Genomic DNA, 16,854 nt, shown 5'->3' on the forward strand with positions numbered 1-16,854 from the left:
AGTAACTCCAAAACACTGTCAAAATCATAACGACAGTGTGCACTTTGTTTTTTTTTTCTGAATTTACAGGAAAAAATAATAAACATTTTATTAGCTTTCAGCAGAGATGCCATACACTTTCTGTACTTCCCAATCCTGAGTTTTCGTCGCTGTCACTCTTTGTCCAATACCTTCAATCCTGAAAATTCCTTCCCTTTGTTTAAAGATAAAAAACAAAGTTGTTCATCCATTGCTTAGAAAGGAAAAATTATAGTGGAGGGCAGGGCTAAAAAGGAGCAGGTTGAACTCCATAGCAATCGTCAAAGCAAGGGGTTAGAAAAAGTTTCTTGGTCCTCTAGTCACTCTTTAGAAGGAAGAACCCGAGCTTGGGGAGGAGTCGGGGCCACCCCCGCCCCCTGCCCGTAGTCGTTGCCACCCGCGGAGATGAAATGTGAGCCTGGGTGGCCAAGGACACCGGAGTGGCCGCCTTCCCCGTGCCTGAGCGCAGTGGGGCGAGACAAAGAGACCTGGGCCCCCAGCGCAGCCCGTCTCGGGCTACGCGCGCCCCAGCTCTGCGGAGTCCCGCACTCGCTGGCCCGGGACGCGCCCGGCCCGGGCTCCCTTGGCAGGCTCCCTAGGCAATGGCCGGGTCTCCGCTCCACCCGGCTCTCAGGAGCGCTGCTCTCTCCATCTGATCGTCTTCCATCCTACCCATTCCCTCCGGTTCCGGGCTCTCCCTTCGCTCCAAGCCTCTGTCTGGCGCGCAACCTCAGGCCACCGGCTTGGATGGACGCTCCGAGGCTGCCCGTGCGTCCAGGGGTCTTGCTTCCGAAGTTGGTCCTGCTCTTTGTCTACGCAGGTCAGTGACAGAGGGCGGCGGAGAGGGTCAGAGGCTCGGGGCCGGGCTTGGGTCACGGTCCGGGCCAACTTGGGTTGAGTTGGACGGACCGGGACCTTTGCAGAAGGACCTTTGCAGACGCCTCTGCCTTTTCTGCGAGGCGACGGCAGAAACCCGCGCGCTTCCACCCTCACGCGGTTTTGTTTTGTTCCTTTTACTTTTTGTATTTCTTTTCTTTCCCTTTCCACCTTGGAAATAGCAGTCTCGTGTTTAGGCGATTTGACTCTGGATAGAGTAAACTACATCCAAATAAACTTATCTAGATAGAGTAGGCAGTGGACTCTCCATCTTCTGCTTTCTGAATATTCCTAGTTTTCCCTCTTACGAATAAAAAAAACTTAGAGCTTTGTTTTTTTTCTTTGGGAGATTTACAAGTGCGGTAGACTGAGCTATAGGATTGAAGTCAAACACAAGGTTTTGAGAAGCTTGAATTCACCCAGGGTCTAATCTGTGTTAGTTGATTTGGATAAACACTTGTTTATAAGAGAAGGACATCTCATTTCCCTTCTAATTATTTGCGGTAAGAACTGCTAATAATTAATGAAGCAAAGTGGGTTTTCTTGTTCTGTGATTAATATGGAGCCCCAAATGGCCTTTCATTGGTTATTCAGGTATAAAGTGTCTTACACATGTGGTCTTTGCATTAGTTCATACTCACAAAACAATGCAAGCTAAAAGCCAATTTCTTGGTACAATGTTTTTGTGCCTCTAACGTCCTGTGACAAAAATCGCAGGCTCATCCATGAGCCTCCAATACTAAATGTATACATAGCACCGAAATTTACCTTTAATACTCACAAATACATTGCAACTGAAATGATTTTCTTCAACGTTGGACCTGAGCATTAAAAGAATTGAATTTCTCCTTCAACCTTGCTAGAAAAGAGTCACTATAACTTCTGTAGACATTTTCGGTCTGTTTATTGAAATGCAAATTAGTGGCTGTCTAGGAGTTACCCTTTTAAAGATGTTTTATGGCAGGAAAAACGCTGACTTCCTAATATGGAAATTCATAAAAGTAGGATAAGTTCTTCCTATTAAATGAAGAGAATTTACATTTAATCTGTTTACAACATTTATTTCTTTTATTAAACTTATATAAGGTTTTCAGAATTTGAGGGATTAACAGAGTCAATTGCATTAATACTCGTTTTCTATTGAAAAAATCTCTTTATTAGTTCTTTCAAAGCAATTATGCTTTTCACCGCCTCTGCTCGACAGTGCGAAGCTGGCCAGCAACAAGGGTGGTTAGTTTAGAAAGTTTTCAGTCCATTCATTTCTCTTCTTTGGAATCCCTCTCTTGTAAGCTACAAAGTAGTTGTAAGCTAGTGCTAAGGTGACTTATTATCTTTGCTAAGAAGTGTTTAGCTAATAAGTTCTTTGGTGTCAATTTCTGGACTTCTTATTTAGAGGCCTTTTTATGCTTTTCATATTCATTCAACTATTACTTACTGAGTGAGATATGTTGAGAACAGGTCATGTTCTTATCAGTCTTCTCTGGGAAATATGGTATGATCATAAATTACTTTAAGGTATAAAAGGTTGTGTCATAGGAGAGGTAAAATCATGTGCTATAGATGTTCAAAGGAGAAACCTTATTGCTGGCTTAAAAGAGTAAGCTTCATGAGGACAATGTCTATTTTGTTCAGCAAAAAGATCAATCAATATTTGCTCAGGAAAACTGAATTGAGGAAGACTTGAAGGAACTAGACCTTTGAAAAATGGAGACGCCCTGAACCAAACGAGATGCAGTCAGATATAGCAGGATATCGTATGATCAAAGGCAAAAATCAAGATCTGTACATGCAACAAAGGATATTTCAGTTTGGTTGCATCTAAGAGGTATGGCTGGAAGTGAGGCCGGAGGTTAGATGCTGCAACACCCCAGAAATCAAAAGAGTTCATACTATTAAATGAATTGCCAGCTTTATGGGACAAAAATCTATGTAGATGCACTACTCACAGTCTAAATTATTTTCCCCAAAGCAAATGCATTAGATTCACATTTTATTTGGCTAAACAAATAAGAACAAGGTTTCTATACCTGAAGCATCGTGTTGTACTATAGAGTTACTTTTGGAAGGAGACCCGGTGAAGTGTCGATATTATTGTCTGACTCCCACTGCAGGCTACAAAGACAGGATTTGGTCAAGGTTTTACCTTCCGGGCCTCAGCCAGTAACTTCTGTCCCCTCCCTTTCCTTCCTCTCTTATCTTAGCTATAGTTTGCAAGGGCCATTTCTAAGCAAGCGCTTCAAGCCAGATACTGCCTTTCCTGTTCTGCACTTTCCTTAAGGTGGGAGGCAGGGTGAGTTGGGAGGCAGGGGTGAGTTGGGGAACCTTCTTCCAGACCACACCTTTCAGCAAAAAGTCATTGAAGAATGTTTAAATTGGCTGATTTTCAGGGATACTAACTTGGACGTTAGACGTAACATTATTTATCTTCTGAAGACAAATTGGAATGGTCTGTTCTTTCTCCAGTGCAAAAAAGCTCCTGTATGGCGCCAACACTGATCTTTGCCAAATTATTCTCAAATATCCCAGAGAAAGCAACTAACACAAAAAAGGCTTTGAGGTGTGGTTGAAATGTCATTTTGGAGAGGTTGTGATTGTAAATGTATTTGCCATTCTGTTAAATCTCCCCTTTTGGGTAGTTTAATTCTGGGAAGTAGACAGGAGCACTGGAAAATGCCATAAAAACAATGACCAATGTGTAACATGATCCAGATGTTTGCTCAGGTATAATCCAGCTGCTTGGCTACAAGATTTTGGGCTTGGTTTCCTGTAACGTTGGCTCAAAATATTTTGATAACACCATGTCTTTATAACAGTAGTCACCGGAATACAATGGTAGCTATTGAATCTTTGATATTGATGGAGAGTTTAATAAGATGTCACTGTCCTGGACACGGTTCAAAAGGCACCCATGAAGTTACTTACACATTGGTTGTCCTACTCTGACAGAATAGTGGGGACATTAGCTCTTTCACAATCAGAGTGGCTTTTATTTATTTTATTTATTTATTTTTTTTTTTTGAGACGGAGTCTCGCTCTGTCGCCCAGGCTGGAGTGCAGTGGCCGGATCTCAGCTCACTGCAAGCTCCGCCTCCCGGGTTTACGCCATTCTCCTGCCTCAGCCTCCCGAGTAGCTGGGACTACAGGCGCCCGCCACCTCGCCCGGCTAGTTTTTTGTATTTTTTTAGTAGAGACGGGGTTTCACCATGTTAGCCAGGATGGTCTCCATCTCCTGACCTCGTGATCCGCCCGCCTCGGCCTCCCAAAGTGCTGGGATTACAGGCTTGAGCCACCGTGCCCGGCCTATTTATTTTTTAAATAATTTCAACGTCTTTAATTTTAGACTCAGGGAGTACATGTGCAGATTTGTTACATGAGTATATTTTGTGATGCTGAGGTTTGAGGTACAATTGATCCCGTCACTCAGGTATTGAATATAGCACCCAATGGTTCGTTTTTCAACCTCTCCCCACTCCCTTTACTTCCTGCTCTAGAAGTCCCCAGTATCTATTGTTGCTATCTTTATGTCCGTGAGTACCCAGGGTTTAGCTCTCACTTGTAAGTGACAACATGCGGTATTTGGTTTTCTGTTCCTGAATTAATTTGCATAGGATGATGGCCTCCAGCTTCATCCATGTTGCTGCAAAGGACATGATTTTATTCTTTTTTTTTCTGGCTGCATAGTATTCCATGGTGTTATTTAGTTTTTGCTTGTTCAGTTGTTTAAGTTCCTTATAGATTCTGGATATTAGGCTTTTGTCAGATGCATAGCTTACACATATTTTCTCCCATTCTGTAGATTGTCTGTTTACTCTGTTGATAGTTTATTTTGCTGTGCAGAAGCTCTTTAGTTTAATTAAATCCTGCTTGTCAATTGCTTTTGTTGCAATTGCTATTGAGGACTTAGTTATAAATTCCTTCCCAAGGCTGATGTCAGGAATGGTGTTTCCTAGCTTTTCTTCTAGGAGTCTTATAGTTTGAGGTCTTTCATTTAAATCTTTAATCAATTTTCAGTTAATTTTTGTATGTGGTAAAAGATAGGGGTCCATTTTCATTCTTCTGTGTATGGCTAACTGGTTATCCAGCACCATTTATGGAGTAGGGAGTCCTTTCCCCATTGCTTATTTTTGCTGACTTTGTCAAAGATCAGATGGCTGTAGGTGTACACTGAATGGCTTTTAAGAACATGAAGCAAAACATCCCCACTAAGCCCTTCGGATAACTGACCAGTAATAAATTAAACAGCACTAAAAATGAGAGCTATGGAAATTCACCAAGAAAACAGTAAAATAAATAGCCTTTAAAAGTGTGTTGTACTCTGCAAAAAGCATTTATTGTCAATATATTGGCTTCTCCCTTGTATCTAAATCATTAGATCTTGTTTCTGTTTTCAAATTTTAGAAGTGGACTTAAGTACTTACTGAATCTCACAAAGGTAATTATTTTTTGTTTTCATTCCTTCTTACCACAATCCAGAGGTAAGCCTCTAGGGTCATGTTTGACTACCTACAATGTAAAGATAAAACTGAGGGGAAGGAAACATGAATTTTTCCATTTGTTGCACAAAAGCCACGCATAATTGTTAATGGTGACTGAACTCTGCTACCTTCTAATCACACCTCTTTGTAAAGTATCATCTTAGCAGGGAAGTGATTTAAAAGCAAGGTAAAATTTCCTTTCTGGATGAATCAATTACATGGACATGTGACATAAATATAATATTTTGTACTTTTAATGTTATGGCTTTGATAGGGAAGCAAAAGTTTTATATAATTTATATGATAATTAATATTACCTTCAGGAATTGAGTTGGAAATGGATTATTTTGTGGCTCTTAAATGTACAACCTAAATTATCAGACTGTACTTAATGTTTTCCTAATCATGTATCTGAAACTTTTATATCCATCATAACTTATATGACTAACTCAGTGACAACCTTAGCTTGTTAAACATAAATCATTTAGGTGGAATAAAGAATACTTAAAAGCTAGAGTAATTTTTATCCAACATTTTTAGTATCATTTTTCTTGCTGCAAAATATATGGGAAAAATTGTAATTTCTGATCCTTTATTCAGAAAATAACTTTTCCCCCTTCACATAGTACTGTTTTATATCTTACTGATTCCTCAATCTGACATTAAGTAAACTCTTAATTGTTGACAAAATATTGTCTATGGGGATTTCTTCCTATAACCAATCATCTTTCAATCCAAATGAATTTACAGGATGCAGACTCATTGTGTTACCACATGTATGCAAACTGCAATTATACAGGTAAAAAATGGCACAAAAAGGAAAGCATACAATGCAGTATCATGGAAAATATACATCATTTTGAAATTATTCCTTTTTGGTGTCATTCATACCACTAAACTTTCTACTGATTGAGTTCAGTTGAGAATACAAGACCCTAAAGTTAGAAGATTTTTTTTGGGGGGGGGGCGCAGACCCTCACTGTGTCGCCCAGGCTGGAGTGCAGTGGCATGATCTCGGCTCGTTGCAACCACCATTTCCTAGGTTCAAGCAATTCTCTTGCCTCAGCCTCCTGAGTAGCTGGGATTACAGGTGTGTACCACCACACCCAGCTACTTTTTGTATTTTTAGTAGACACTGGATTTTACCATGTTGGCCAGGCTGGTCTCGAACTCCTGACCTTAAGTGATCCACCCGCCTCAGCCTCCCAAAGTGCTAGGATTACACGCATGAGCCATTTTGCCTGGCCAAGAAGACTTTATCATTTAACATTTATTATAAAAACTCTATGGACAAATCCAATGACTGAGTAGTTTAATCCTTCCTTCATTATCCCATTCAACTAACCCTGACTGGCAATTATGGTGCTTGGTGTAGAAGATTCAATAATTGTCTTTGTCTTTACAGCTTAGAGCCTAATGGGGAAGGGAGGCTGATTTAGATCCTTACAAATGTTTTTGAATTCTGAGGACAAAAATGTAGATTTAAAACCACTCAAGAGTGGTCACTGGCTGATTAAGATGTGAAATAGCGTAATTTTTCCTGAAACTGTGATTTTACAACTATAACTGCTCACAAATGGTTTTTGTTTTGTAGATGATTGCCTTGCTCAGTGTGGCAAAGATTGCAAATCTTACTGCTGTGATGGAACCACGCCCTACTGTTGCTCCTACTACGCTTATATTGGGAATATCCTCTCGTGAGTATTAGTCAAATTTGGCTATACTGATGCTCTTCCTCTTGTCCAGTTGTCCAGTTATGTCTTTTAAAAGTACTAAGTGATAGTTGTGGGCAAGAGATTTCAAGACTGGTTATTGACCTGAAATCTTTACTGGAGATATTAACACATCACTATCTAATGGACTATGTTGTTTGACAAAATACACAAAATAATATACAAAATAAATTGCCTTCACTATAAAGGAACTAAAAGGAGTTATTCTTTTATTGTTTTACTTTGTGTACTATAATAATGTTTTACATAAGCATCATTTTATTGATAATTTTGTAACATCGTCAGTGATATGGTTTGTCTGTTTTGTGCAAGTTAAAATTTGTTATTTAATTACAGCCAGTATATTTTGTCATCATGTATGAATTTAATATATCCAGTAGATGTCAGGAAAAAGAGAGGTTATGAATAAAAAACAGTTGAGACATGAAATGTCAGTTCTCACATAATACATATACAGCAACTTCAGGAAACAGGTTTAGAGCCTAGGACAAGCTAGGCATGGGTAATGCAAAGTGATAAACAACAAGGCACAAACACACAAATGAAATATACACATGCAGACTCTGTGAAGCATTTCCTTATAACAAATTAGAAATTTATTTTAGAGCTGCTTCTGGACAAAGGGAAATACAGAATCAGGACCTGCCTCCAGGGCTGTATGGCAGGAAAAGTCTGCACTTGTCAGTTCCTCAAGAGAGGAACCCACAACTGAGAAATAAAAGGTTGAGAATTAGGAACATAAGAATTTCTTGAGTCAAAATCCCCATGGCTTTCAGTTAGAAGCAGTGGTTGTGCCTCTGTCTTCTGTTCTTGTTTTTCAAGTCAGGACCATGATGATTTGGGAAATGTTCTGTTTAACTTATGCCCTACAAAGGCTCAAGTGGAAACGGGAAACATTAGGCGCTAAGTCATATGTGCCCGGCTATTTTAGGGACATGTCCATTGAGACAGCTTATTACACATCCTCCATTTCCCGAGAATAGAAAACCTGGCACCACATAAACTTTCTAGAATCAGTGTTGAGGCTGATATTAGAGATCATGACTCTGAGAATACAAAAAAAAAAAAAAATCATACTTCGGGATACTCTTGAACACTATAATAAATGCGAAAGAAATGTCAAGCTATAATAAAAAACCATGTGTGGAATTTAAGCCTTCTTTGAAATGCAAATAAGCTCCAAATAAAATGTTTGAATTTTTCTTCATGGGTGGTTTGGTAGAAAAGAGATTAAGCCCACTTTTTACATTAGAAAACTGTCAGGATGTTTTTTTACAGTAACTTATCAGCTCAAATATAAATATATAATGATGTTCACGGTGGCATATTACTTCACAGTATTTAAAGTAACTTAAAATATATTATTAATACATTTAATTTTTTTTCTCTCAAACGTTCTCCACATGCCAGATGCTGCTGTCCCAGGTAGAGGTGTGAGTATAGATTTGGAAAATGTGAAGTCAAAGTGATTCTGTGACTCTTTGGTCATCTGGCTCCTGGCCTATTTCTTGATTCACTAACTATATCATGGAGTGTGTTGTGCACTCTTTCTCATTCCATAGCTACCTCCACCCAGGTAAATACATATAACTCATAACTGCTTATGAATCAGAATATTTTTAAATATTTGAATGTATAGATGTATGTGATATGATTTACATTTGCAATGAAGTTCACATTTTTATGGTACACGTTCTAAATCTTTAATTTCACCGCTGGTTAACAGTGAAGAATTAGTTGAGTTGATACATGTATCTAGGTTATTAGGACCAGGTACTTGTTATGTTTGGGGGGAAAAAAATCGTGTTTCAGAAGGGAAAATAAACACAGATGGCATTATATTTCAGGCAGTTATAACTGAACTTTCTGTTCAAAATAGAAACCAGTGAGTAAATATCATGCGAAACAATTCTTAGCAAAAAGAAAGGTGGCAGTGGTGGGGGGAGACTTTAAAGCATTTTCCTACTTGATAAAAGAGAATACATTTTCAGGATTTCCAGTTATTGTTTAACATTTGAAAAGAGTTCTTAACTCCACCCAAAGTGCTTTTTTTTTTTTTTTAAATTGGTGGTTGGGGATGCAGGAGGTAGGAAAAAAATTAATTCCAAGAATGCTTACAAGGGTTCCTTCATACACTTGTCAAATATTTCTGTTTTGAAATTCACAAATGATGTTTCCTCTTTTTCAAGCATCCAGGCACATTCTTAGTGAAATCATTTTAATAGTCATAACAGAAAGCTAAACCCTTGTGGTTATTAGAAAAAAGGAAGAAAGCAGCAGCACAATGAAATGTTAGGTAACTTAAATGAAGATTTTTATAATTTGGCTTATATTTTTGTTTGTTTTTAAAATAAAAATGTTTGCTCAGTTTAAAATGAGCTAAAAAGAGAGCAAAATATACTGTGGGCAATTTAGAGTGTTTGTAAATTGGTTGGGTTAGGGCCACTTGACTGTTCTTGCTGAGGTCTTCCCCTAGTCACCCACTGAAATAATCAATGTTGCTGTTTAGCCCTTAATTCTGCTAACTTCAATTGCCCTTGCTCTTTTGCAAACTAACCATTAAGATTTGTTTATAAAACACTCACAGGAGCTAATTTAGTTGAAAAGTCTTATTTTACTCAATTTGCTCTCCTTTTTATTTTATTTATTTATTTGAGACAGAGTCTCATTCTGTTGCCCAGACTGGAGTGCTATGGCACAATCTCAGCTCACTGCAGCCTCTGCCTCCTGAGTTCAAGCAATTCTCATGTCTCAGCCTCCCAAGTAGCTGGGATTATAGGCCGGCGCTACCACACCTGGCTACTTTTTGTATTTACCATGTTGTCCAGGCTCGTGCTGGACTCCTGGCCTCAAGAGATCTGCCCAACTCGGCTTCCCAAAGTGCTGACAGGCAAGAGCCACTATGCCCCGCCCTCTCATTTTCTTTTTTTTTTTTTTAAGATTCTTTCTATTCTAAATATGAGTTCATTTTGGCAGATAAATTCAGGTGCCCTTTTTCTTTCTTATTTCTGTTAGGAATTTTATGATTTACTTCTGTCTTATGAAAAACTTTAAAAATTGAACTTAAAAGATAGCCTATCTACTTCTGGTCATTACAGTCACAGATACTGACTTCAGTGTAGGAGAATCCGTATTATTCAGAATTTAAGAATAATTTTTACAGTATTCAGCATGTTTAGTTGAATCGATTATTTATAAATGCACACTGAGTGCCTGTTACCATGGCAGTGCTGGCCTAGGTCCTGGGATCCAAAGTTGAAAAAATGATGGACTCTGACTTCCAAGACCTCAAAATCTGATAAGAAAAGAGAGCATAGACAAATAATTCTAATTCAAAGAGCTAGTCTATGAAGTATTATCGGAGGACTGGAAAGCTAAGTCTGTGTGTGTGTGTCTGTGTGTGTGTGTGTGTGTCTGTGTGTGTGTGTATGTTTAGGAGGAGATGTTTAGGGAACACATCATCAACATGGAATCTGATTAGGGTTTTGAAGGAAAAGTAGATATTTACACAAATAGTGAAGAAAGGGACATGCCTTTTGGACAGATTCTTGCATACAAAGTCAAAGATGCAAGAAAGGAAATGATCCAGTTGAGAAAGTCCCTATTGTTCAGTGTGGTTAGAGGGGGAAGGGTAAACCTTGAATATAATGTAGGAATAACTAGGTCAGGCAAAAGATCCTTTAGTAAAGTGGTTTTATTGGTCATGCCTAGCAAAACTAAAACGAAATAATTCAGTTCTTTTCTGGAAATCAGGTATCTGGTTTTATATAGAACAGACACGTTCTTAGACGTCATTAAGACAATAGACAAAGATGAGAAGGCTCCAAATGAAGCCTCTTTTTATTTATTCCACACATGAAATATTTGGAATGCACACTTTGAGATGTTACACTATTTGAAACCGTTTATGACAAACTATGTGACCTTATAATTATTTCTCCATTTAAGAGATTTTTGACCATGAGGGCAACTACCTGAAGAGAGAAGTGTCAGAATATTTAAAAATGAGAATTGGGCCAATTCTAGAAATAAACAATTTCCCACCAGACTGATTCTCAAACATTTCATTCAGCAACTCTGCTTCATGGAAGATAGATATTCTGTGATGAATATGGAAAAGGATGTTTAACTTTTTGCTGCTAATGAAATTTAATTGCCATTCCCTAGAAAGTAGATCCAGCGTAAAAATGTGGTTTATAGAGTCCTCTTTAGAGTCGGTAGAATTCAAGGGAATAGAGGGTGTAATTGAGTGGCTAATTACTGTTATCCAGTGGAACAAGATAAACACAGAACTGAAGTAAAGTTGAGGAAAATGAAGGTATTCTGTTTTGTAAGAGAATAATTGTACAATATCGAATATGAACAAAATATTGACTAGTTTGGACATAGTGAGCTAGATGACAATATATTGCATTTAATTTCCTAACTCAAAAATAGATTTTGCTTTTCCACTTTGCCATTGTAAAATACTGATCCGTCTGTGGATTCTTCAGAGCCCATCTGGCCAACATAAAATCCCCACAGGAAAAAAAAAAAACCAAGAGGGAGAACTAATAATGGAGATCCTAGTGAGATTAAATTTCTGTTCTTCTCAATGAAATGTGAAAGATGTATTACCCGCAGTTTGGCAAAGACAGCTAATAAATATCACAACTGTGATTTGAGAGCCATGCTATGCATGAAAGCAAAACTGAGTTAAAAGATAAAGGTTTCATATTTTCAAATGGCATTTGAGGTCCTATGATCATTAAGTATCTTAGTGTTCTGGAATAAACAGGCAAGGCTATTCAAACACTGACAAACGTAATGCATTTAAAAAGGCCTTTGGCATTGGTAAAAAAAAAAAATCATTTAAATTAATTAAGTTAAAATAATCTTAGTAACTAGATATGAAAAGACCTCTAGAAAGTACATACTGAACATATCAAAGTTTGTGGGAGTCTTATTTTTGTTTTAATAATGACACAAAGATAAGTAACTAATATGATGTTAAAATAAATGTGAACTTGATTTAGAATGTAGCAACAACTTACGTTTGCTGTAAGAAGGAAGTCAATGATATTCAAATGTATATTTGCATTCTATGAGTTATTGTATTAAAAGAAAATATACATATGTGGATAACTAAAACTTCTCTCAGTCCAATTTCTATGCTGTTATTATTGTCTTTGTAAATTAAGCCTAATTGTCAGAAACAGAATTGGTTTTGAGGAAGGAAAAATAACGTTTCTAGAACATGTTTTCCACAATTTATCTTACAGCTATGTACAGTTTTTCGTGATCTACATCAGGTGCTGGAGGATATAGCCATGAATCAAACATGAGGTTCCTGCCCTTGAGTTGCTTAGAAGCTACTGAGAAGCACAGACACATCAGCAGATGAACTTGCTGCGGGAAGCACAAAATGCAATGGGATCAGAGACGAGGAGCTTTGATTCCAACTTTAGAGTGCTGGAAAGGTCTCTTAAAGAAGAGTAATTCTAAGATCAGTTTTAAAAGGAAAAGCAATTAAAATCATCACTCAGAGTTAAAACGCTTAGCAAGCTAGGGATATAGAAGAAAAATGTTTAACCTAGTAAATATGTATTTTAAAAACCACCACTCTATCTCAGGCACCATAATCAATGGTATGTTGTTTTAACCCTTGAGGCAAAAATATGACAAACTAGTGCCTTCTACCACTTCTAGTCAGCATTGTACTGGAAGTCCTGGCCAGTGCAATCAGCGACACACATTTTTAAAAAGGTAATAAAAATTGGAAAGGAAGAAAGTAAATTGCTCTCATTTACAAATGAGATGGTTGTCAGTATTCCTCAGACTATTAAAAATGGAATTCACCAAAATTGCAGGATATAAGATCAGTCTACAAAAGTGGTTTATTCCTAGATACCATCAACAATCAATAAAAAAATGTAATAGATATGTGCATAAATAAATCTAAAATACAATATTTAAAACAATAATGTATCCAGTAAGAAATCCAGTAATAATATATGCATTTAGTGAGTATTATAACCATGCAAAAATTACAAGGGATAGAGAGACCTAATGAAATTAAGAGACATATCAAATTGTGGATGCAAGTATTGTAATGTCAATATTTGAATATGGCAGTTCTTCCTGAACTATCTGTAAATTCAGTGCAATTCCAACCAAAATCCACAAGAACATTTTTTGTTGAATTTGAAAGAATGGGCCTAAAATTTATGTGGGACAGTAAAGGTCGTGGAGAGAGAAGAGAGTTATGAAAAAGAACAAGGTCAGAAGATATGCCTTACAGACATCAAGATTTATTATAAAGTTATAAAAAACAAATTGTTTGATATTGGTTCACAGATAAACCAAAAGAATGTGGAGCTTAGAAACTGGCTGATGTGTATATGGAAATTTGATAGATAACAGAAATGACATTACAAACTAGTGGAGGTGGATAGATTATGTAACAAATGTTGCTAAAACAACTAGCTATCCATATGCATAAACGTTAAATAAGATTAATTCATCACAATCAAAAATCCACTCTTAGACTAAATACATAAAAACAAAAAGCAAACAATTACTTTTTTTTAAATAGGAGAATGGCATTTATGGTATCAGGATAGAAAAGATGTCTAAAATAAAAGATTAAAAAACACAAAAGAAAAGATCACTAAAAAACACTGAACTGTACACTTTAAAATGGTGAGTTTTATGGGACGTGAATTATATCTTGATCTTTAAAATTTTTAATACAGAGAGCAACAGAATTCCTAGATAAAAATGTACGGCAAACCCTCACTTGGAGAAGATGTTTGCAATTCGTATGATTCACAAAAGTTTAGTATCCAGAATACCGCAATAAGATAACAGGCAATGTGTGTGTGCACAAAAAAAGTCATACAGCAGAAAACTGGATGGTCCAGAAACAAGTGGAAGATACTCCACCTGGCTAACTAAAGCAGGAAAAACCAACTTAAGACATTGAAATACCATTTCACACTCATCAGGCTCGCAATACTCCATAAGTCTGATAGTGCCAAGCAATGCTGGCAAAGATAAAAGGGCTCTCACGTTATTAATGGGAGAACATGAACTGTTCCATGTAGAAAGCAATCAGACCCCATGTAGTAAAGCTGAAGATAGACATACTTCAGGATTTAGCAGTAACACCTCCTCAAGATATATTCCCTAGGAAATTTCCAAATCTGCACAAGGATACATTTATACTGTTGGTTGATATACTATTTTAAAAAATAACAGAACATTAGAAGCAACCCGCACCTGCATCAGAAGACAGTGGATAGAGTATATTCATGCAAACGATACAGCAATTAAAATAACTCAATTCATATTAACATACCATTAGAGTAAATCTCAAAATTAATAATGTTATGTGAAGCGCTAACTGAAGCGCAACGTGTGCTACATGATGTTATTTGCATAAAGTTAAACACATAAAATAATTCTGTGTATTATTTATGAAAACAAGCACATGTCGTGAATGTATAAATGTGTGAGGGAAAGAAGAGTAACTATGAATTTCCCCAGGACTGAGAAGTTTCCAGGGATTCAAGACTTTCAGTACAGCAATCTGGATGGTCTGTGGCAAACTGAGACACATTGGTCACCCTAGGGAGGAGTGTTGGGAAGTGGCCTTCAACTCTGATATCATTGCTTAATCATGGTGGAGTGCATCTGCAAGCACAGCTACACAGGCGGCTGAGGTGGGAGGGCTGCCTGAGCCCAGGAATTTGAGACCAGCCTGGACAACATAGCAAGACCCTGTCCCTAAAAACTGTTTTAAATTAAATATCTCAAGAAAGTATAATTACTAACATGGGTAGTGGCATATGGGTGTTTTATATTATCTATGATTCTTATATGTTTGAAAATTTTTTTTTTTTTTTTTTGAGACGGAGTCTCGCGCTGTCACCCGGGCTGGAGTGCAGTGGCGAGATCTCAGCTCACTGCAAGCTCCGCCTCCCGGGTTCCCGCCATTCTCCTGCCTCAACCTCCCGAGTAGCTGGGACTACAGGCGCCCGCCACTACGCCCGGCTAGTTTTTTGTATTTTTTTTAGTAGAGATGGGGTTTCACCATGTTAGCCAGGATGGTCTCGATCTCCTGACCTCGTGATCCGCCCGTCTCGACCTCCCAAAGTGCTGGGATTACAGGCTTGAGCCTCCGCGCCCGGCCCTGAAAATTCTTATAATTAAAAAAAGATAATGTAAAAGTTTGATCATAGTTGTAATGGAGTCGCCCAGACACCCTTTTAACATGCCGATTCGGATTTGGTAGGTCTGGATGCAGCCTGAAATTCTGCACTTGTAACCAACTCCCAGGCATTACTGCCACTACCTATCTTCCCAGTACACCTGGAAAGCAAAGGTTGGTGCTATTTGACAGTGTTTTGTGCTACGGGATGAAAGGACAGAAGAGATTAGGACTTGACGACTGATGGGATGTGAGCATAAGGATTGGGGCTAAATGAGAGGAATATGTCTGAATTAATTCTGAAGTTTCTCGTTTGGATAAGAGGCTGGATGGTGTGCTGGGAACTAATGGGGAATATTCAGGAAGATTCAGAAAGGGGAATGAATTCTGCTTTTAGTGCATTAAACAAGGAAAAGCCTACAGGGTATGAACCAAACTCAGTGAGCTTCAGATGGTGGAATGTTCCATTCTGAAGCTCAGTGGAGAGCATGAAGCATCACATATAGGTCTGGGAGTAAAAAGCCTGGAGATACTGGGGTTGAAAGGTGTGTGGGAATGAATGAGATATTCTGAAGAGAGGTATAAGAAATAGAACAGCAAGCCAACAACGGCGCCTCAGGGAAATTCGGGAACACACTGAGATTTCTCCCCTCTTTACATTCGGATGCTATTTTAGCCCTTTTTACCTCTGTCAAAACTGACCTGTCCTTCTCTAATCAACCTGAATATACTCCTTGTGGTGGTGGGAACAATGAATGCCTTTATTTTCTTCTATTTGCTTGTTATGTTTTATGTTATATAAAATGTAGGATTTGTGATATTTCAGTTCATTCTGAATTGAATGTTACCATAACAAAGCAGTCTATGTGAGCGTCCATTTTTATTGACTTGGATTGTGTCCAAATCAGATTACCTCCTATCTGTTCATGTAATTTAGGTTTAGGAGCTGCCTTAATTAGACAGAAATCACAGTTGGATATTATAAAAGAAAGTGTGTTTGGTGGCAGCAGGAATTGTTGGAAGAAAGAGAGCTACCATTTATTTAATGTGCTCTCTGTCACCGATGCTTAAAACATATAAGTTAATTAACCTTCAGAATAGTCCCCGTGACCTACGTATTATTCCTGTTTGTTCAGATGAGGAGGATGAGGCTCAGAGTAAAGTCATTTCATGTAGCTGCTGTGTAAAGGGCTGGCATTTAAAATGAGACATACTTGGCCTGTTTCTGCTACTCCTCACTGGTTCCTGAAGATCTGAAGAAGGTTTCAAGATGCAATGAGTGAAAATGATTCATTGCTATCCTTATGAAGACCTAAACACTATATTTTGGAGGGAACCTTTTCTTACCCACTATATCTGGATTTGAGTCCCTGTTGTACGCTGCTGTAGCATTATCCCTTCTCTATTTGATATGGTTTGGATTTGGTCGAATTGTAATCCCCGATGTTGTAGGAGGGGCCTGGTGGGAGGTGAATGGATCATAGGTGTGGATTTCTCCCTTGCTGTTGTTGTGGCAGTGAGTGAGTCCTCACGGGATCTGGTTGTTTAAAAGTGTGTAGCC

General features: G+C 38.0%; 1 protein-coding gene across 2 annotated transcripts in view; it reads left to right on the plus strand.

Moving 5' to 3' along the window:
- Positions 1–283: 283 nt before the first annotated feature.
- CYYR1 (cysteine/tyrosine-rich 1) overlaps positions 284–16,854 on the plus strand; it is a 111,044-nt gene continuing 94,473 nt past the window's right edge. For both annotated transcript variants that reach the window (XM_011926485.1, XM_011926486.1), the window contains exons 1-2: positions 284–838; positions 6,964–7,066. In XM_011926485.1, the coding sequence (XP_011781875.1) occupies positions 424–838; positions 6,964–7,066 (518 nt within the window). In that variant the 5' untranslated portion in view covers positions 284–423. The remainder of the gene's footprint in view (positions 839–6,963; positions 7,067–16,854) is intronic.

Source organism: Colobus angolensis, unplaced genomic scaffold (genome assembly GCF_000951035.1).
Source record: "Colobus angolensis palliatus isolate OR3802 unplaced genomic scaffold, Cang.pa_1.0 Scaffold69, whole genome shotgun sequence".
Lineage (NCBI taxonomy): Eukaryota > Metazoa > Chordata > Mammalia > Primates > Cercopithecidae > Colobus > Colobus angolensis.